The sequence below is a fragment of the Gavia stellata genome, chromosome 4 (genome assembly GCF_030936135.1).
Source record: "Gavia stellata isolate bGavSte3 chromosome 4, bGavSte3.hap2, whole genome shotgun sequence".
Classification (NCBI taxonomy): domain Eukaryota; kingdom Metazoa; phylum Chordata; class Aves; order Gaviiformes; family Gaviidae; genus Gavia; species Gavia stellata.
The window spans coordinates 76,803,062-76,826,262 of record NC_082597.1 but is presented as its reverse complement, the minus strand read 5'-3'; the positions used below and the strand labels follow the sequence as shown (position 1 = coordinate 76,826,262).

General features: G+C 36.3%; 1 protein-coding gene across 1 annotated transcript; it reads left to right on the top strand.

Annotated features, from left to right (window-relative positions):
- The first annotated feature begins 289 nt into the window (after nucleotides 1–289).
- Nucleotides 290–21,956, top strand: TTLL1 (TTL family tubulin polyglutamylase complex subunit L1). Its single transcript, XM_059816661.1, has 11 exons — nucleotides 290–305; nucleotides 846–978; nucleotides 2,860–3,068; nucleotides 4,903–5,083; nucleotides 6,189–6,323; nucleotides 6,492–6,600; nucleotides 9,914–10,057; nucleotides 11,850–11,936; nucleotides 13,078–13,241; nucleotides 15,134–15,289; nucleotides 21,481–21,956. The coding sequence occupies exons 2-10, from the start codon at nucleotides 866–868 to the stop codon at nucleotides 15,261–15,263; spliced, it is 1,272 nt and encodes a 423-aa protein (XP_059672644.1). The 5' UTR covers nucleotides 290–305; nucleotides 846–865; the 3' UTR covers nucleotides 15,264–15,289; nucleotides 21,481–21,956.
- Nucleotides 21,957–23,201: the final 1,245 nt, after the last annotated feature.

Sequence of the window (23,201 nt, the reverse complement as noted above, 5' to 3'; positions counted from 1 at the left end):
TCATAGCTAACCCTGCGTTGAGCAGGAGACTGGACAAGAGACCTCCTGAGAGGTCCGTTCCAACCAGAATGATTGTGTGAGTCTAACAGAAAAGGCTGATCTGGACAAGTGAGAGATCTAATGTAGAAAGTGACACCTAGGTGTCATGAATTGAAATGCAGCTTATAAGGACTGTTTTTAACAACCTTAGGTTTGGGGAGATCCCTGTGTCAAGGGTTCAATGACAGAAGTTTATCCCACCCCCCAGCTACAGCAGAAGGGAAAATCATGGCTGCATGAAATACAGAGAAGACAACGCAAACTTGGTAATGTTACTTTGGTTCCTTTCCTTTCAGTATAGCAAATCGTGATTCTTGATAGCGCACGTAAGGGATTTCTCTTGGAATCGTTTTCTTTTTGCCTACAGTCACTAAGTGATCCATATGAACTCTCCAACTTAAAAAAAGATTATATGCATATAAGTTTTGGTTAGAAATAATAAAATGTCTGTGCTCTACACTTGGTTCTGTAAACGTTGCCCAATAAGTGTACGATAGTGATTTCTGTCATTAGTATATTTAAGAGAAGACATGAGCTGTGTGCCCATTCATAAAAGGTGGATTGGCTGGGGAGTGTGAAAGGACCTTGTAACTAGTGTCCCTGCTTGTAGTTGTCCAGTTCACAAATGCAGGGTTTCAAACTGAACCTAAGATGTTATTTTCCTTGATTTTTAAATTAATTTACTACTTCTAGCTTACTTAAGTTAAAGTGCTTTCTGGATGCCCCTTTTCTTCCCCTTTGACTTTCACGTTTTGTATTCTCCCCTGTTTTCAACTTCACATCTTTAAACTTTTCTTTACTAACAGGTTGATTCTGCTTTAGGATAATGGCAGGAAAAGTAAAGTGGGTAACTGACATAGAAAAATCTGTTCTAATAAACAACTTTGAAAAAAGAGGCTGGATTCAGGTGGCAGAAAATGAAGACTGGAATTTTTATTGGTAAGTACATTTAAAATACCAATTTCTAAATCTGTGAAGTATTTTAATATCTTATGTTAATACCATTAGTATTTACACGTATTGAATATTTATTTAATAATTCAATAATTCAATTATTTAAATATTAATATTAAAGAACACATATTAAAACAAAATATGCAGAAATTAGCATTAATTTACTACAGTGCTCCTAAGAGTGTAGTGTTGTTTCATTGCTCCTATAATGTCTTATGCTGTTGCTGGTCTTCTGTTCAGATTTGTGTTGGGAGGTTCCTGTATCTGTGCAGGCCTGCTAAAGTCATTGGTGTTCCTCAGGGCAGAAGGTCCCATCTGCATGAATCCATTCCCATGCTACTGATCTCATGTATCTCTGCAGTTTGCCAAAGATTTTGTCAGGGAGTGGAAAGTCACTGACCTAGCAAGATATCTATCACTTTTGGGAATACCAATTGTAAAAAGCCCAGGGGAAAGGCTGTGCTCAGTGTTTTTTGTTTTGAAATCTGATACCTGATTTCAGTCAAATTTCTTGTATGCAGTAAGGAGAATTTTTCCTCTACTGTTGGAGGTGATTTTGACCTGAAGGGAATCTTTGAATGTATCTTTTCCTAAAATTTTCTGACAACACAACCTAAGCAAAATAATCCAAGAGTACACAGCTCCACTATATGATAAAATATTCTTGTATCAATGTGATGGAGGCTTGCCCTGTTACCAGAGTGCAGGCTCCTGTAATGAAGGCCTTGAGAACTGTACTTTCCTTCTCCTTCATGATAATGATTTATATGCAGACTAATTATTCAACATTTCAATACTGAGAGTGAATGTTAAATTAAATCAAGATAATGGTGAAAGGACGAGGGTAAATAATCTAGCTTCTTATTTGGCATTTGTCTAATGTAAGACCGTGAAATGCTGTCCTAGAATGCAGTAATCTATTAATTGGCAGAAACAGTACTCTTCAAATAAACCAAACAATTTATATTGTCCTTTTCAAATACGACAGAATGGTGGTTTATGCTGCCAAATGTACCCTTTGTAAACCACTTATTTAAATGGGTAGGAATCTAGTAATCTGCTCATGCTTTTGGAATGTGGTTGGGGGGGAGTGGGGGAACAGGGCACTCATGGAAACTGTTATGTGAATGGTTGTTTTGTTTTTGTGTTTTGTTTTTTTCTTTCTGAAATGACAACATAGTAGATTGATGGCATTCAGGAAATGTTCTTAAATTTCCAATGTGAGATAGCTAATACAGAAAATTCTTCATCTCTATGGCCCTGCTCTTTATCTTCTGTGAAAAATGAAGTAGATAACTGATTTGATGACTTCGTCACTGCAGCCTTCTGATCTGGTGTTTACGGGTGTTTTTAGCAAGATCTCTGAATTGCTGTTTTCAATTCATATGCTTGAAGTCCTTTACAATCCAAATAGCAAGGTAGTCAGTAGGAAGTTGCTGTTGTCACTTTTTTTAAGAGGAAAGCTGAGTTTCCAGAGAGCAAAGTAGAAGTTTTGGAAAGACTCTTCCGTAGCGTTTGGGTGCATATCAGTCATTTTTAGGCCCTGCTGGGGGTTGACCTGACTATCAACAGAGTCCAGTAGGGCCAGGTTGTCATCTTCCTTTCCTCACTGTCTGCCCCAATTTCAGTAGTAGTAGAGGGATCGATAAAACCTCTGGCAGGATTTCATTGGTTTTGCTAATAGAGGTTCAGGATATGTTGGATTGTCACTGCAGCAAAATATTATACTATAAAGATAAATGAGAGAGGAAAGATGAAGCGAATGTAACAAACAAAAAGATTTCAACTTTGTCCTCCTGAGTTGTGTTTGTCCTCCTGAGTTGTGTTGTTTGGGAGAAATCGTTTGGTATCTGTCTTTGCTTTCAGGATGAGCGTGCAAACAATCAGAAATGTTTTCAGTGTGGAAACTGGTTATCGCCTCTCTGATGACCAAATTGTCAATCATTTCCCAAACCATTATGAACTGACCAGGAAAGATTTGATGGTAAAGAATATCAAGCGATATAGGAAAGAACTTGAGAAAGAAGGAAGTCCTCTTGCCGAAAAGGATGAAAATGGGAAATACATTTATTTGGGTATGTGGTTCTCATTATCAGCATTAATCTTTTTTCCTCTGTGGTCAATAACCTGGAATTGAGCTAGCTTTTCTGTACATAAAGCACTGAACCTCTGAAGTGTTAGAACATTAAAGTGACTATCTTGAAGTGCATTGTCCCTGTCAATTAAATAAAGTGCACTTTATCCTAAAATTGTTTGCTGCATTCTGCAAACCTAACAGCTTGTTTTTCTGTCTTCTCCTCCTTTTCCCTCCCCTCACATCTGCCATTAGAGCATAAGGAAACAAAAGAATTGGGAAAGTGATAAAAACAGTAGTAGTGAACATTCCATGTGAAATACTACATTTTCAAAGCTTTTCACAAACCTTGCTTTGAAGGATAATGGCTAATATTTTACAAATTGAGAGGAATAGAGGGGCTGCCACTCGCTGAGGATCTTTGTTGAAATTAGAGACAAAGCAGGAATAAAAGATTCAACATTTCTGTTTCCCTGTCATATTACCACAGCACTAAGGCCCAGTTCCTCCACTGTGTACTTGCTAGTATTCAGCGCTATTCAAGGAGGAGAACAAATGCAGTTTGTATGCATGGAAGTTTTTTTTATTTAGACTTAGTTTTGTAAGTAGTAAGGTCCTTAAAGAAGACTGAATCTACCAGTGCAGCATTAGCTGAAGCAACATTGGGTGAAGTGATAATGAAATTATTATTTTTAAATGTAAGGGTACAGAAATAGATTTGTAACTAGGCTTTTTGTGTTTGGGGCAGGGGAGTCTAGAGGAGGGAAGGGGTTGGTTGGTTGGGTTTTTGCTGGGTTGGTTTTATTGTTTTATTTTTAAATTATTTTGCAGAGGAAAAATGTGGGATTAAGTTACTTTGAAGTAAGATTAGTGGTGAAACCAAAGGGCTCTGGAACTTCATGTAAGATAGGGTTGGAGAAGTTTTAATTAAAAAATTAAAAAACATTATCTGAAAAACTTATACTGGAGCAAAAACTAAAATCAACTTTTGCAGAAGGTCTCTAGACAGAACTGAATGAACAAACTCTTCAGAGAAGAAATTTGGGGGAAGTTGGAGAACAAGTCATGACTGCTAGAAAATAAAAAAAAAAACAAAAAACAACCCACACAAAAACCCCCAAAAAATCCCCAAACCAAGCCAGCAATAGATCAGGAATAAGGAGAGTGAAGTTGTTTTGGAGGTCAGAAGGCACTGGAGTGAAACAGAGATGGGGATATGTTATGTTGATTTACATCTTGTGAAAGTGAAATGAAAGCACTGTTCATCCATGTAAGAAAGAAGCAGTTTTGTGTGGATGGAAGTGAAGATAATCTGATAGCAAAAAGTGAGAAATGCTTTTGTTTAGATTTCAGTAATACTGATTGTGGAAACAAATAAGAATGACTAATGGGAGTTACATGGAAATAAAAATAACCACATCCAGAGGGGAAGCAACATCAGCATTCGTGTTTTTGCATGCATAGAGGTTGATAAGGTGGTTAGCAGAATGGTAAAAGCTGACATAGGAAATTGAGAAAGTTTGATGAAGTTAAGTTGGAATGGTATATAATACTCTAATTTCACAGCATATAAACAGTAGAAAATAGATTAATGTGAATTAAAGTCTATTAATCTGAAGTCAGCAGCATGCAATATTTTGCAATTGTTTGTTTAAGTAAAAACTACAAACTAGAATTTGAATGACATAAAAAGCAACATGAGTCTTACTGAAGGTGGATCATGCCAGACTGGAAAACTGAGAAGACAGAAATTTTTTTTTAGTATATATGTGTCAATAGCCTTATCAGATACAGTGTCCTTAATTGTGCACCTTTTTTTTTTTTCCTTAACTCAGATTTTGTTCCTGTTACTTTTATGCTTCCTGCCGATTATAATCTCTTTGTTGAAGAATTCAGAAAAAATCCCTCCAGCACTTGGATTATGAAACCTTGCGGCAAAGCTCAAGGAAAAGGAATATTTCTAATCAATAAACTCTCCCAAATTAAAAAATGGTCTCGAGATAGCAAAACTTCTTCGTAAGTTCTTAAAATCCAAACCCTTTACTGTACTTTCTATAATCAGGTGAACCACATCAAAATGCTAATTGTCTGGTGCATGGGAAAAGTATTCCATTATTATTGCTTTGTCATTATATAGTTAGTTTTGCATTTAATCTCAGTTGTTATCTGACTTCCTCCTTCAAACAGGTTTTAATATGATCTGTTTTGGTATGAGGAGGTACAAAGAACTGTTCAATTAACTATTCTTTATAAAAAAGCTTTCAGTGTTGTTGGGGGAAAAATTGCACAAAAATAAATTGTTCTGCTCATAGTATTACATAACAGGAAGCAAGAGAAAAATCTTTCCCTAAACAATTTCAGTAATTCTTTTATTTAATATATAATAATTCAATTTTTAAATTAGTACAAAGGAAGAATGCATTTATATGAAATAAATACATTTTCCATTTGGAGTACAAAATAATACACCCCATGTTGGTGATCTACTTCCAAATGGATGAAACAGGTTAGCAATCTATGTTTTTCTCTGGCTAGCAAAAGTTTTGATCGCACAACTAATGTTAAATTTTTTTCTGTTTTAAAGTGACTGGCTGAATAGCACTTGTCTTTTTTTCTTTTTTTTTTTTTCCCCCTATTTGACTTGGAATCTGAAGAATGTCATAATCTGAAAGTTATCTTAGCTTTTCACAGTGGTTTGCAATTGCACACGAAGGATAAATACAAATATTCTAGGAGTATAAGACCTTGACTAATGAAGGTAATGTAATACGTACTCTTTGCTTGTCTGAACCGTGCCAAGCTCTAAGTTCTCCCCAGGGAAAAGACTGGCTTGTAGAGCTGCATTCTGAATGGTTCAGTCAGCTACTCTGTTAACTTCAAAACTGAGTTTAAATGCTTAATTGATCCTGGTCATCTGTTTAGTATGTTTAACTTTTTTTGGTAAAAAATGCCTGATGCCAAGTGCATATTATTAACCACTGCAACTTTATACATTCTCTTGGCAAAAGATGCAAGATTTCAGTCAATCCAAAATTTATAGACTGCTTCTAGAGAAGAAAAAGGCTTACCAGAGTGTATCTTTGCAATTGTCACATTCTGAAACATGATTTGTGTTTTTCAGGTTTATATCTCAGTCTTCCAAAGAAGCCTATGTGATTTCTCTCTATATCAACAATCCATTACTTATTGGTGGAAAGAAATTTGATCTTCGTCTGTATGTTTTAGTATCTACATATCGTCCACTGAGATGTTACATGTAAGATTGTATATATTTGTATCTTGTTTTGAGAGAATGTTTAACGTAGGCAAAATAATGTTGCGCTTGTTGCGCAAAGAAGTTTAACATGTACACGGTATCCTAGGATGCTCTTTTCCTCATTTCTTATTGGGGTTTAACACATTTTAATGACTTTTTGCATTTAAGGTATAAACTTGGATTTTGCCGGTTTTGCACAGTAAAATATACACCAAGTACAAGTGAATTGGATAACATGTTTGTACATCTTACAAATGTTGCCATTCAGAAACACGGGGTAAGTGTACTGAGTTCTTAGGGGTTTTTTTGTAGCAAGACTGATTTTCTTAAATTGTCCCAAAAACTTGGAATAAAAAGGTTTTATTTGTCATGTTCTTCATCATCTTACAATTGAAATACTTCAACTTGAACTTACAAATAAATAAATTTCAGAAGACTGCAGATCAAAAGTATGCAAGATAATGGGTTGCAGCTCTGTAATAGACCATGATATCTTCGGTATTGACTTGCAGTAGTTGAAAGCAGGATTTTTTTTTTTCAAGGCTTCTGTCATTTAAATGCTAATATGCTCACTTAGCAATTGATTCTGTGAGCAGTGGAATTAATGAAGCCTGGTTCCTGTGGATTTGTATTTTATAATAGCACTTTAATATCACCTTCCTGATCTCCCTTTCTCTCTCTCTCTCTCTCTCTCTCTCTCTCTCTCCCTCCCATGCAGTTAATTCAGCTTTCCTATTTCCAGCACTTACTCATCACAGTACTTTCCAGCTTCTTGCTATGTTCCCCCCCACCCCCACCTTCCTTCCGTGGGTAAGAAAGGGAATGTGCAGTTTCGAGCTTGGAGAGAAATGTTTGCTGCCTGGCCAGCTGGTGGCTTCCTCTTGAATGGACAAAGATGGAGTTCTGCTTGAGAACAGTTCTGTCCTGTAATTTGCCATTGATATTCATAAAACATGTGGAAACCTGATAGCTTTGACAGCACTTCCCTGTGTCAAAACAGGCTGAAATTCACCAGTGGGAGGAAAGGCTAGTGGGTCAGGGGTGACATGAGCAGATGGGCATGCAGTATCACTGCCCAAGCCTTGTTTTCTTCAGGGAGTCCACTTGATGATGATGACTGTCCGTTTTGCGTTTTCAGCGGATGTCTGTGATTTATAAACCATGTCTCTGTTACAGTAATTAAAACTGTGTTGTCGCACTTCCTAATTTCATAGGTTTTATTTTAAGAGTATGGAAAATAAACGTGTATGTACATACACGTATGCATACACTTGTGCATACATATTCATATGTGTATACACGTACACTCACACACAAGATACATATAATGTATCTTAAATTGCAACCTTGCTAAATGTGCCTTGTCTGTTATTGTTCTGTAAGATGTGCAGCATAGCAGAACTGTTTTTAGCTGGATATTGCTGTAACAACAATGTCAATTATAAATTTCACTTGTGGTGGTAGTTATATACCAGGGCAAGTGTCAAAATATAGCATTTTTCAGTACTACAAACATTTTCTTGCTCAGGTGCCGATTTGTGAAGTGTTTCAAACACATTATGGTTTGACAGGGCACACTGAGAATTAGTCATGGTGAAAGCAGAACCCATACAACTTACAGCATCAGTCATGGTGCTGTTGCCAGTAGCAGTGAACAGGTGACGCATGTGATATGTTGCCTATCCCATTATTATGCAACCTTTAATCTTCTCTGCCAGTTAAAGAATGGCCTTCAAGATTTCTCCCGAATAAAAGTAGAAGTGAAAGTAGTGGTGAGGTCACTTTGAGAGAAGAAAGGACAACAGAAACGGGTATAGAAGTTGTAGCTTAAAAATGTGGAGTCGTTACTATAGTATTTGAAAAACTTTTTAGAAATTCTGAACCACTAATATCTGTTGAGTTTTGCAGAAAGAAGTGAGAAAAGTGTAATGTAAAGCCATCCTATCTGTCCTTCTGTTTTAAATGTGTCTGTAAGTTTGGAGGCAATTAGGCTGTACAGTTTTAGAAGAAGAATCTAGTATGAACTGTCAAGTAATTTATCAAAATTATGAGGCTGTCTGGAAAAGCTCTTTAAGTTCTAGCTGTCAATCTCCACTCTAATTCCTACGTGAACTGTAGAGTTCCAGTGTGTTTGTACCCTACAAGCTCATGGGAAAACATCCCTAATTTGAAAACCTTACAATTCAGTATCGGGGAGAAGGAAAGGGTAAAATGAAGGAAGGAGGGTAAGTCAGTATAGCCATCATAATGTTTGTGATGGAAAATACAGTTCTAAGTCGTTATTCACTGTATGTGTAATACAGACAAAACAACAGTAATTCTTCTACTTAATTATTTTCGATTGGTGATCTTCTGTGTAGCCTGCAATATTGTACTTTGGTTTAGTATTTTTAATTAAACAGCTGTGATTGTGTAAAGCTCTACAAGGTTGCAATCTCTTTTGATTTGAGTACTTGTTCTGAAATGCAAAGAGGGTTGAAACTTTGATCTCTGTTCCCTTGCTGGAATCTGGTCTCAAGACATTTTTTCCATGCAGCAAGTCCTGAGAACCATGTTTCAGATCTTTATTTGTACAGTCTAGTTTTCCTAATTTACTAAGGGGGGAGCTGTAGAAAAAGCCTAAAAATAGATAGAGGCTTCTCTGACCTTGTCTTAGAGGATGACAGATTTTGTTCCTCTGAGAACTTTTTTTCTGCTCTATGCATTCTGTTTTATAATTTAGCAGGCATACAATCATTAATTCTCAGAAGTGCTCTGAGGAGAACCTTTATAAAGGGACAAAGCATTTGTCCTGAGAGTTATTTGAGGGCTGAACATGTGTCTTTCCAACAGTAAGAATACCCTCAGTTTGCTCTTGTCTTTCCATTTAAAGAGAATATAGTGCACCACCTTGATAGCCTCTGAAAAGGTAAATATATGGTAACCTCCTTTTTTCCCCCTGTTCTGTTTCAGTAGCACTTAGTGTTTTTTCTGTATCAAAATACTGAATTACTTGAAAAATTAACCTTTAAAAATAATTCAGGTGTCATTTCACTGTCTTCTTGAATGTAACTGTTGTCAGGAGCACCATTAAGAAGATAACCCTGTTTGCCTTTTGGGAAACAGACAAGTCACATTTTAAATGAATAAACACAGATAAGCACTTTCAAGTGCTGCATTTTAAAACAGCTAACTTCAGTGAAATTTAGCTATTGCTCACTTAATTATTTCTCCCTTATCCCCAGAGAAGGAAAAAGTTCAATTCTTGCCTTTCACATTTTAAAACTTATATTTCCAAATCATAAATTATGTTTTACTATAAAGCTGTCAAAGTACCAGTTGTTTTTTTCTTCTAAGAAAGATTTACTACTTGATTTGCAATGTGTGATATAAACATATACAGCCATAATAAACCCAGTTGTTTATATAGAGGGCAGTTCAAAGTAAAGCTGAGGTCTTCATAAAGCTGTAAAATAGAGTGAAAAGAATTTGCTGAGTTTGTTTTTAGAGCAATACTTGTATGTAAGTGTAAGTGGGATTTCTGCGTGAATGAAACAAAACTGCTGAACCGCTTCAAAATCTTAGCATGAATTAACTCCTTAACTCTTCAGGATGATTACAATCATATCCATGGAGGCAAATGGACAGTGAGTAACTTACGCCTGTATCTGGAGAGCACCCGTGGAAAGGAAGTCACAAACAAATTGTTTGATGAAATTCACTGGATAATTGTGCAGTCACTGAAGGCTGTTGCGGTGAGTACTGTTCCTGGAATACTGCCAGTGATAGCGTTACGGCTGCAGGCTTCTCATGAAAGTGAGTTTGCCATCAAAACCTCTAAAATCTATTTCCTGCTATTTGAGTGATGGTGTTGATGCTGATTTCTGCAATTCTGTTATCTCTTGATTTCTGTGAGCTGTGTGAACTTGAGTCTTGGGTGGGTGGGTGAGCTATCTGTGCATATTGAAGAAGTGAATGAATCTCTTTCCTTGAGGGCTTTGTGAACTATTTAGTATGACTTGATACTGCCCTTGTGAATAGTATTAAGCTCTGCCAAGGTGTGTGATGTCATTTCAGCAATAACAAATGTGTCAAAGAAAAAATAGCTCTGGAGGACAATTTATCAAAGAAAACGTAAGGCTATTAGTTCTGCAGAGTTACATAACTTACTTTCACCTCTTTATACACGAGTCACATAGTTATCATGAACTCTTATTTAAAAAAAAAAAAAAAGAAAAAAGAAAAAAGAAAAGTAGCAACCAGTCCTCTGCTTGAGTGACTTTCTAGTGTTTGGGTAATATCCCATGATTACGTTAGAGAGCAGGTATCCCTCTGTGGGTCAGCTGGGGTAACTGAAGAGCTCACTGGTGCTAAGGACTGTCCTGTTCCCAAGTGCATGGTCCTGTCATCTCTTTTGTGTTGGTCCTGGCACCATCATGAGCTGAATCAGCTCACTTGCCCAACTGACAATTACTATCTTGCTTTAGTGATGGGTTAGTATTCTGCCAGTATAATAAGCTGAATCACTGCACTGAAGGACCAGATGAACACCAGAATCAGCATGAGAAAGGGACAAGGTCATGAAGCTAGGATCCGCGGGAGGTGGGGAAGCACGGCTCAACTCAGCCTCTGCTGTACAATCATATTGGAAACCAGATGTGAGAAGAAAAATGATTTAATCCGAATGTTAGCAGAACCTTAAAAGAGAAGAAAAAAGGTGTTGAGAATTATTAAGCATGAAATGTTTTGGTCCTCTGACAATGGCAAACGTAACGAGAGATGCTTGTTCCTCCTTCCCCCTTTCACTCCCTGAAGAACTGAAAAGCTTTCATTATTAGTCTAGGGGAAAACATCTCACTAACCTGTTACAAAGGTTTCTTTAAAAGATCTGATGAGATTTGCATAGAAGAAAAGTCTTACCATGCATACTGCAAACGTTTAGCAGATGCTGGAAAACTACTGATTCTCTAGAGGATGTGCATCTAAGCACAACTTGGTCCTTGGTCTCTCTTGGCTTTCGGGATCATAGTTGCCTTGAGCTAATTATAATTTTAAAATGTATCTGGTAATTGTTTGACCTCAAATTTCTGCATCGTTACAGCAGAATAATAAAAGAAATGTCTTTTGAGTAAGTCTTCTTTTTCTGAAGTTTAAAGAACTCATCATTATGTGAAGCTGTGTTACATAAATTTTTAAAACTTTCTGATTTCTTCTGATGCATGGAGGCTTTCAATATTGTTATTACTTTTGCAAAATATGAAAACACTTTTATTTTCACGCTGGAAACATAATGGAAAACTAATGTAACTTAGTACTTGGCATTAATGCAATCATTAATATTGAAATATCTACATAGAGCTTGGAAAAAAGAGGCAATCCTGAACTTACTAGTTAGCAAGCTTATATTAGAGTTACAACACTGAAGATGGTTGTAGAAGATTCATAATATAATCACATGAGATTTCTAGAAGATAAAGTGTGTAATCAGGTTACTTACTGAATTGTTGATTTTAATACATATTGTTGTCTTTTTTTTTTTTTTTTCAGCCTGTAATGAATAATGATAAACACTGCTTTGAATGTTATGGATATGACATTATCATTGATGACAAGCTTAAGCCATGGCTAATTGAGGTAAAGTTACATAAAATACAGGAAAAACAACTTCCTTCTCGTTTCACAGTATAAAACTAAGTAGATTTCAATGTAGTCTTTCCTCTTTTGAAACAGTATCTTTTGTTCCTCAGGTAAGTGGATTAAGAAAAATGTTGTAAAGTAGAATTGGCCACATGATGACCAAGCTAGCACGTGCTTTTGTTTCCTATTTGTTTGTTGTTTCTATTTGTTTGTCACTTTCTGTTTTGTCTTTTAAATCCAGTGCATCCATACAACTGGACTTCAGAGGCAGTCTGAATGTTAGAGCCCTATTAGATACTGTATGAGTAGCTGGAAAATTGGCACTGGCTCGATGGAGCGTAACGTCCAACTTAAGTTTTAAATGCTGTCATGGCCTTAAAATTGCAGGTTGAGAGGAAAGAAAAGGGGCACACAAAGGATAATTGGGATAATTGGAAGGCTTTTTTTTTTTTCACATAAATTTCTCTTTAATGTATTAACTTTGGCTCTGTATGTTCAACATAAATTTTATCCAGCATTCTTCCTTCTCAGTCTAATTGAAAGTGAAAGATCAAAGGTAAATGGACTTTATTAAAAAAAAAAAAAAATCTGTTTATTGCTTTGATACCACTTCTCCATAATAAATGCGATTTTAATTAAAACAAGATGCAATGCAGTGCTTTGAATAGAGAGTACGTATGTGTTTCTCCAGCTCACTATTTAACAGGGGAGAAGTCAGATTAAGAACATAAATAAAAACTGTTTACCTAGAAGAAACCCACAGATTCCTGTATATAACAGCTGTTGGAGTGAACCAGGCAAATTGTAAGCACTGAAATTTATGGGTTTTGTATCCATGTAAGCTTGGAAAATTAAACAAAAATCTGTGTCTTGTCTGGTTAACCCTGGTGAATCTAGTCTCAACAAAACTCTTCAGGCTGACACTGCAGACACTTAGTGGTGTGGTGCTTTTGTTTTTAAGTAAAAAGAAAAATGCCCACTGGGGGATTCCCTCCAGTGTCTGAGGAACTGAAAGATGTGCTTTGAGACGCTGAGTCTTAATTTCTCAAATAATACATCTAGTCATCACACATGCTGTTTGGAGAACTAAAGACCACTCAAAAATTTGATGCTGACTTTTTGTTTTTTTCTTTTGTAGGTTAATGCTTCCCCTTCTCTTACTTCCAGTACTGCTAATGATCGCATCTTAAAGTATAATCTTATCAATGACACACTTAACATTGCTGTGCCTAATGGGGAAATTCCAGACTGTAAATGGAATAAATCTCCACCAAAAGAGGTTCTTGGCAATTATGAAGTCTTGTAAGTTTTATCAATGTTCTATATAAATGAAAAAGTTTTTCAATCACCTCACTTTTTTAATGTGTAGTGTAGACCACAGAGATAAGGTGAACTTCATTCTGATGTGGAAAAAGGGCACAAAGTACCACTTCATTTTTTTGGAGCTGCAATAACAACATTGGAGGTGGGAGTGCATTAAAGCAGAGTTGCCTCGCCTCATCTCCAGAGGGAATGTTACTTGTCTGATAAGCCCCTGCCTGTACCTTCTGAGCTTCCAGCAGCTAGATTTGAGGGATAGAGGCAAAGAGAGTGTCTTCTACATGTGTAGAACTTTAATTGTATCAAGTGTAATATATAGATGGTAGTTAAATAGATATAATAGCTATTTGATACAAATTTTCTTTCAGTTCATAGAAATGATGCCTCTTGAGTCCTGTAATTCGTGGATGTAATAATAATGAGTTGTCAGATATTTTTTAAATTCCTTAGTCTGTATTACAAAGAGAGAAATGAAGGAGACAGATCTTTATATTGGAGTGTCTGAAGGATGTATCTAGGATTGATTGGTCTTATGCAGAAGAACACTGATTTAAATACCATACTGATGATACAGTTTCTCGTATTTTTTGAGAAAATGTTCAGGTAGGTTCTCCAGCACTAGTGGTAAAATTGTTCAGTATGTCAGGAATGCGATTATGTACTTGGTTGATCCGCTAGTTCATACTGATCTTAAATACTCTTTCTGTATACTAGTAAAGACAGTTAAATGTAAGAGTTGGCTGAATTATGATTTAAGTTTTAATGAATGTTATATACATGGTAGCTGCGAATACCTATACAATAGTGTAACTAAGTCTATATTATGACTGTTCTACCAAATGTTGTAGTATTATCTTTTGATAATTACACTTATGCATCTATAGCCAATTTCTGCTTGGAATTTGTGTCACAGCTGGGAGGTAAGTATATACAGAGGTTATCTGAGGCCATAATGGGCTTAGATATTTAAAGAACTACTTGTCACTGTGGTTAAGTGTTACAAAGTACATGTCATCAAATGCATTTAATTTAAGCACACTGTTGTTTGTTCACCTCATTCTTTCCCTACTCACTCTCTGATGCAACAGCGGAGTTTTTTAACACTGCAGCTGACAATCCTCTGTTTGAAGCAATAGCTTAAGACTTCATTAAAACTGCCAACAGTCTGATGTTCCTCCTTAACCACAGACCTACGTAGTGAGGAGAAATACAGAAGTACGTGTGGAATTTCACAAACATGAAATTTCACAAACTCGGGAGTTTAACCAAAGCTGCCAGATGATTTGTTTCTTTCAAAAAGTAGCTGAAGATATTCCAGTTGATCTGTATTGTAACATCATGTGGTAGTACATTTCACAGAATTACAGAATCACACAGAATCACTAAGGTTGGAAAAGACCTGTAAGATCATCAAGTCCAACCATTACAAAAAACCAAAAAAATCCAACAAAACCGCACAAAAAACCACCCACACCACAGAACACCATGCCCATCAAGCCACGTCCCACAGTGCCACGTCTACACGCTCCTTAAATGCCTCCAGGGAGGGTGACTCCACTACCTCCCTGGGCAGTCTATTCCATTGTGATACCACTCTCTCAGTAAAGAAATTTTTCCTAATATCCAGTCTGTATCTCCCCTGGCGCAACTTGAGGCAATTTCCTCTTGTCCTGTCACTCATCACTTGGGAGAAGAGGCCAACATTTCCTTGAATAATAGCTGCATATCAAACTCTGCATGTGTAAACCTGTATGTAGAACAGCTTGTATTAAATTTCAGTGCTAGAGATTAAGCAAAACAGAATATAGAGGACCCACTCTTGTTTGTGTAGTGAATAGCAGGACAAGGCATTGAATGGGTTATCTTATTTTCAGATATGATGAAGAGATGGCGCAAAGTGATGGGCCTGATCGTGACTTGCGAAGTCGTTCTGGGCAATCTGCTGGAGTAAAAGGAAATCGTGCAAGAGATTCAGGAAAGCCTGTACTAACTACCTGGAAGTGATAACAGAAAAAACAGCTGCAGTCTTGGTAGGAAGACACCATGAACAAAAATGCAGTTTTTTACCAGATTCCTCTATTTTGCTGCATTGCGTGTGGGAAATATTAAAAGAGGACAATACAGCCTTTAAAAAGAAGTGAAACAAACACTCTAAAACCAGGAACTGTACTAGATATACAATGACTTGATGATTATTGCAATAATATATGTATGTATATGTAATTATTTTATATATATACACACACACACACTTTGTATAAACTAATATTCTCTCAGTAATGATTAAGAACTTTCTTTATAAAGATGACAACTCAAAATATGCATTCTGAAAGAAACCCCTTGCTGTTCCGGATATAATTTATTTCTTATAGTAGCCTGTCCCAAGCTCCCTGTAATAAATGAGGTGTGGATTCTCTAAAAAGGTGGTAGTGGTGAGTGTTAATATTGTCGCAGTGATGGTTCAGATTCTTGCTAGTAAAAGAAGAGTAACTAGAAGAAATAGCAATACATGGAGTTGAGGCTATTGTCAGTGATTTATAACTGGTATTAAGAAATTTAAAAGCAACTCTTTATATGCTGAGGGTTTGGGGTTTTTTATTTAAGTGTTTTGAGCTGCTAACTCTTTAAAGGTAGAAAGTTTCATGGACTGAGGGAGTGTTTCAAATGGTATATCGATGCATTATTTCACTAGCCATTTTTATTTCAAGACAATGCATGTCTGTGGAAAAACAGACAGAACAACTACATACTCTAATAAGTCTCATTGCTTGAAGCCAGTGATAAATCCTAATTTGCACCAAAATCTCTTTGTGTATTTATGCATGTATATAAGTACAATATCTGTATATTTTTGTATATTTTGTGTGCATTATAACAAAAATACTGTTGCATGTGGTAAGCTATTTCTGGTAGCTCTGATAACAAAAGTTGTGATGATTAGCTACCAAAATGTATAAAGCAAAAGTTAAAAGTAGGTATTTCAGTCTTCTAACTGCATAGCATATAAATAAACTAGTTTGGTCTGTGATTGGCTGTTGCTTCCACTTGCATTTCCACTAGTTATTGGGCAGTTACTCACAGATGTCAATGTACAGTTCTGGCTGGCTGTATTCTCCTTCCCCCTCCTCCCGTTTTGGTTTTTGGTTTTTTTTTTTGATGGTGGAGTATTGTGGAGAGAAAGACGAAGGAGGCTGAGAGTTGCAAATGTCCAATACTGCAGCGATACTCAATCTGCCTGCCGCAGCAGGCTACGTGCTTTGCCATCCTATGTGGCAGGCCATTAAAGTGCATGCAAAGCATACTTAACCTCTCCCAAAATTTTTTAGTTTCTTGAACACGTAAAACAGACCACCTGCGCCACAGAAAGTGCCAGTCCTTTTCCTGCTTTTGAAGGTCCTGCTAGAAGAGGGCAGCTGCTCGCAAACTGAGGGTTTTGGGGCAGTTGGTGCTAATGACTCTCAGTCTGAACAGAATCCGGCAAGAGCAGTTTGGGCTGAGGAGGGAGGGCAGATGTGGGCTGGGCTGACCAATATCCTTACACATGATCTGGGATTCATCCTTGCAATAAAGAATGAAATACGTAGACTGAATGAGTCACTCCAAGCGTAATCCTCATCATGATTAATCTTGTATATTCCGTTAAAATAAAGACCAAAATCCAACTGATTCTCTGGTCATCAGACTTGAATCTTCTCACTGGCCTCTACAAATATTCAAGTTGGCTCTTGAAATAAGGCTAAGAAAAGACAATTACTGCAGGATAGTAAAGCTCATCTAAATTCCAGGTCTCATAGTTTTTGGGGTTGAGGTTTTGTGTTTGGTTTGGGGTTTTTTTGTAGTTCCTGAGTGTGAGTCTTGCTTGTATATTTGAACCTTGACAGGTAAGCTACTCTTAAGTAGATGTGTGGTCAGATATTAAGTGTTGTTTTAATGATGTGATATTTAGTGGGCAGATGTTTCCGGCTTTACCCCCAACTGCCTGTTGGGGGTAAAGTAGGAAGTAGTGACAGCCTTAGGAACGATGAGACTGTAGTAAATAGTATTTTGTAGTATGGTTATATTTCTTACAGACAGGCAATGCAACGAGGATACTCTGATAGAAGGAAAACGGAGCTTTCTCTCACTTCTGTTTCCACTGCTTGTAATTAATTTCTTTAGCAGCTTGGACAAAGGATGTTGTTGTAGTCTTGTTCTGTCGTAACAGTAGCACTAGCAAGGATGGCTATAACAGAATGATTACTCCTTCCCTTCATCTTCTTTCCTGTTCGTGCAGCCTACACTGGTGGGACTTTATAGGGAAGAGGCTTACTGAGAAATGCAGATTCTGGTTAAAAAAGTCAACTTCACACTGTTACTTTTTGAGTATGTAGAAGTCATAACACACTAACTGAGCTGCAGTGACTTTCAGTCTCCTTTTTGGGAAGGCTTAATGTGAAAGCAAAAATATGTCTGAGTTATTAGGTTTTGTTGCTGTAGAAGGCTTTGGAGACTTAATCCAGGCGATACTTTTTAGCTGTAATTTCACAATGAACCAAAACTGATGGTAGCATCTAAAAAATCTTGTTCTTCCAAACTTGTTTGTAGGTGGTACTCTCTGATGGCAATGGTGTCTTTACAGCTAGGCAGCAAATTGAATCAGGGCCTGCAGAATGCAGATATTGACAAGACAGAATAGGAATGGCACTACCTGTAATAGTACTAATATTGAATATTCTTATTTAATTGGTGGTTTTCTAATGGCTTGGAAAGGGTCAACTCATTTGAGCTTGCACTCTTAGTATAACAATGCATTCTGAAAAGTTGTCATCATGTTAAATCAGTGGAAGTCTTACTATTGCTTTCAAAGAATAAGGATTTCTGTCCCAGTGTGTAGCAGATATATTTCATTCACATATAGTATTTGCAGAGCAGTATTTTATATTGAAAATATATTTGTAGCAGAGCTACCAATTTGAAACAAGCAAATCCGTCTCTTTGGCCACGGTAGTATTGGGAAAGCATATTTCAAACACCATACTTGAGGATGAAATATCTCTGTGAAATATCTAGAAAATTATCATTACTACCTCAAAATTGAAGTATTACTAGTTGGGGAAAAAATTAAAAAAGCTCCAATAGGAATCTTTGACTATGTAATACTTAATCTCAGAACTAGAATTTAGATTTCAAATGTTGATGTTGCATTTTACACAGCTATATCTCCAACCAATCTATTGCTAGTAATTTATTCTGCTGACCCAAACATGAATTCAGTGATGCAATGTTCTTTAAAGAGCAAGGAGTCAAAGAGACTGCAGATACAGTGGCCCTCTTTTCCTGATCCTATTCCACTTTCTTTTTAAAAACAACAGACTAGTGGTTAGTTACATCAGACTGCTTTCTCCTCATTGCCTTTTCCAACAGGCTTTTTGCAGGGGTTGAAGTTTGAAGGCCTAACTATATTTTCACTTCCAATACATGATAAAACCTACATATGCAAAGGGAGTTTTAAGGAACAAAACTGAAATAACATGAAATTCTAGATTACTAAGATTGGCTTTCTGATTATCAGTAACAAACAAACCCACAAAAAACCTGTAAGCAAGCAGGAAGTCTTCCTTTTCTATGAAGAATTTGAAGCCTCATGTACGTAAGTGAAATGTTCTTGAGAAACTCAAAATTAGGAACATCCATTGCTATGTAATACCTATATTTTCCGTGTAAGACGTTGAAAAATACAATGCTTCTTTGAAGGAATTTGCATAAGGAAAGGGTCATGTTCTGTGTTAGCTGGAATGAGAGTTTGCTCTGTGCATGAAGCAGCTTGTCTGCAGACTCAGAAACAGGAGGATGACAAGGAAACGAAAGCAGTCATAGCTAATAGTTCTGGGGGAGGGGGGTAGTATGTGGTTATCACCCTGTGAGATGCTTGTTTGTACACGGCCTTGAAAGGTAAAGGTGAAAATCTGGTAAGGGGGAAGAGAAACTAGAAATGAAAACTAGTTGCCTACTCAGGGATAAAATCTTAAACCTTTCGCTCCTGCATCCTTAACTAAATCTATTGCTGTAGTAGGACAGAACTAATGGTACAAAGTGGTGTGCAAACTGATAACAGCCTGGGGCATGCTCTGCTATCAGCTGGAACTGAGGTGATTAGAGAGATGTGTATGCCACTTGGGGCATGCGTCTACTATAGGAGTTAAGGGGAATTGACTAAAGGTGTGATGCTAACGTATAATAAAACATGTTAACTTCATGTGGATGCTCTCATTCAAAGGTAGGGTAGCTCTTATTGCCAGAGCCTAATTCTCCAAAAGATTAAATACTGGTTTACCTCTGACTAAGAGGACTTAAGTGGGCTTAAATCTGAGTGACTGCAAGCAGACAAGCTCTTAGGTCTGAGTAACTAACCGTGGCCCTAGGCCAATCATCCTCCAAATGTATCTAACTGTAGGGTAAAGAAACTGTTTTGGCTTTCAGTGGAGCAAAATAAATTAGAAATAACAGATCTCAAAAGTTCTGACTTCAACTAGCGTAGTAACTTGCCAGGCAGAGCTAAAATAAATGTGTGTCTCAGTCCTAAAGTACTGTTCTTCATATGCTCAAGTGATCACTGGCATAACGACGGTATTGTATGAAGAATTAAATAGACAAGCTCTAAACAGCTACAGGAATTGTTATAATGACATCAGTGTAGAAGGAGCTTATTGCTAGAGTTGAATAGTGGGGCTTGCTTCCTGGGCACTAACCTTTCTCCCTATTAATTCTTTGACATGGAAGGAATTAATAAGATTCCCACAGAATAGCTTCTTTATATGGCTTTAGGAACTTAATTAGAATAAATGAAACAGTGTTATCCCTAAAGCTACTTTGTTGCTGTTGGCTTTACAATAGAACTTCTGCCTAAAATGTCCCCGTCTCCTGATTCACTTCCTGCTATAAACTTAGCAAAACAATAGACATTTCACAGAAGATATATAGTCCTACATTTCAGCAGCAGAACATGTCAGGCAGAGCTCATTTATCTGTAGTAAAGGAAGGGATTTACTCTGTCATTATAAACTAGTGCTGTTTCTGAAGTAGTGACTGTTCAGTTTACTTAGGTGGAAAAAACAGAAGGCAACTTATATTTTGTGTCTGCTTTATTAAAATAGCTCACTCAAGCCTTCAGTTCAGTGGGAAGGACTCCATGCCATCTGGTGTGTAGGTATCAAAACATAACACTGGTGTCCATAGCTAGTTATGCTAACCTGTAGGGTTTCTTAATGAAGACAAACAAAAACTTTATTCCTCTATTCTCTGCAGAAAATAAATTAAATGTGTACAGCTGGGAAAAGCTGACTTTAGCCACAGTTTTGTTAAACATTTGATTATTAAGAGGAAATAGGAACATAAATTAGTATCTTAGAAAGACTGATTGTTTTTACTGAATAGTAGGAAGTTGTTTGTGCTAGAATGCATTTTTTTCCACTTTTTTTAAGTTGCCATCAAACCTTAGGCAAGCTTAAAGACATTCTCCATACTTGAAGCAGTCCATAGCCAGAGCTTTCCCAATTGTTCTGACAGGATTATCTTTACCATTGACAGAGAGTGTTTTATGCCTCAATTACTCTCAAATTTTGTACCTATTAAAAGCATATAATTCACATCTGAGATAATCATAGACAATTGTTGTGAAACTGAAAAGTTTGGACAGTATGAAACACTAATTAAAAACGTTAATGTGAAAAACAAGGAGATAATAAAGAGTATTTCAGACAAGAACATGTCTTATATGTGAAAAGTTCTTTCCCAGTGGAAGTTGGGCAGTAAAACAGTGAAATTGATTTATTTGAGTGGAATTAAATTTAATATTCTGAAATTCTGTGTCATTGGTTGGCATATACAATCACTGATGGCATCACATTTGCAAACAAAATATGGTTCAGGATTTAAATTTAGATTTAAAGTGTAAATAAATACATATAACACCTGGGCTTTCTCAGCTAGAGAGAAAAGTTCTGAAGAGAATGCTGAAATGTTATTGCAAGAGTCAAGAAACACCAATAATATTTGCACTGAGTGAAGCCAAGAGACAGAATTTCTTCACAGAGAAAGTATTAGTGCTTAAAAGGGCAGATGGAATTTCTAAGGACAGCAGAAGACACAAGAAGCATATTTAAAAATAGATTGTGTTAAAAGTAAAAATAACCGTGGGATACTTATCTAAAATGAGAGACAATTTTTTTTTTTTTTTTTTCAGAAACTTCCCATCCTGTTTCTAACAGTCTAAACCAAGTGCTCACCAGCAGGGCTGCATAGACTGTTAGCCCTTCTTCTAAGAAAAAAGATTGAGATAATCGTTCCCAGGACGTCGCATTCGGAATATAACTGAAAATGTTCAGAGAACAACTGAATTTTAACATTGAGGAAAAAAATATCAAAATACTAAAATCCAAATGATTAATATGTTAAAGTATGATTCACCATATCAGTAAATTACTTATGGCATCATAATAGTGTAATCATGCTGGGAGATTGCATGACTGATGATAGATATAATTAGATCACTAATCTCTTTTAATTCACGACAAGAAAAACTTTGTGTTTGAATATGCATAAAGATAATTTACATTTTATAAACTGAAAAAAATAGTACTTTATTAACCACTGAGGTATATTTCCCCAAGCAGTTTTTCAAGTGCATATATGTATGTATTCAGTGCATGTGGCCTCAAGCCTGTATATATTTATACATACATTACACTGTGTTACTATAAGTAATGAAGTCAAATTACTGCACCAGCATGTGTATTAACCCCAATGCAGACAAATTCTGCTTTCCTGTATAGAGGTAATTTACAAAAAGATCAATCATGTTGATCCAAAAAGTAGACTAAGACAACTCTAATAATGTTGCTTCTGAATTGTTTCAAATGGTACACTTGGAAAAGGGGCAAAAACTTTGCAATTAAAAATGTATTTTAAAAATTCTGATTGCTGTTATTGTCTTATTGGCTTCCAAGGGTGTCTAAGAATTTTTCATCTAAATGTAAAAAGCATAGGAAACATCTTGCAACCAGAAGAGAATATTCAGCAGCTTGAAAATACTATTCCCTAAAGTGGTGCCTCGAGGAACCTCCAAATACTAAATTAAAATGTTCATACAAATTGTCTTTTGGTGAACTTTCTTTTTCCCTATTAATAGTCCTGCCTTTACCTTTTTATCTTTAAAAATTATCATTTCATAGCATTTATAAAGATGTTTCATAGCATTTATATGTTACTAGATTTATAAAGATGTTTAAGTGGAAAGTTGGAAAACACAATTGTTATTTCTCGAGTTGTGTTAAAACCTGAATCCAGTTGTTAGCACAAAAATGTGTAAATCACTCATTTCTGATCACCCTCCATTCCCTTGGAAGGCAGAACCAGTTCAAGTTCCATATGAAGAGGACTTCCAAAACAGCACCACTGCTTTTGCACTGTGACACGAGGGCTAAATTTACTGTACCTATATGTGTATATATATATATTTAAAAATATGTAGTATAGTAAATACATATATGTAAATACAGTGTATATATATGTAAATATAGTAATAAAATACATACTATGTATATATAGACATTATAATGTAATATATAAAATAATAAGTAATATATAAAATAGATATATAGAATGTATAAGCAGTAAAGAGGGCTAGCAAAGTCCATGCATGGGAATAGCTGATTTGAAGAAAAAGGCACTATTTTCCTCATTGTTAAAAGACTGTCTGATAGGTTTTGCAACCAGACTGGGGGCCTGAATATACATCTCCTGCTCCATTTACAGTCATTGCCCCCATACTGGCCGAATGTAAGAATGTGAGCCTTGATTTTCACAGGTGGTGGTGTATATGTGATTCGCATGGGTTTCGTGCACAGTGAAGTGATTTTTGGGGCACAAGGTGGTATTCAATCAACTCTGTGTGGAATAGTTGGG

Excerpts from the sequence above, each read along its gene's own strand:
- TTLL1 (XM_059816661.1), top strand. The coding sequence starts at position 866 with ATGGCAGGAAAAGTAAAGTGGGTAACTGACATAGAAAAATCTGTTCTA. Across the intron at positions 979-2,859 it reads GAAGACTGGAATTTTTATTG|GATGAGCGTGCAAACAATCA; the intron begins GTAAGTACATTT and ends CTTTGCTTTCAG. Across the intron at positions 10,058-11,849 it reads AGTCACTGAAGGCTGTTGCG|CCTGTAATGAATAATGATAA; the intron begins GTGAGTACTGTT and ends TTTTTTTTTCAG.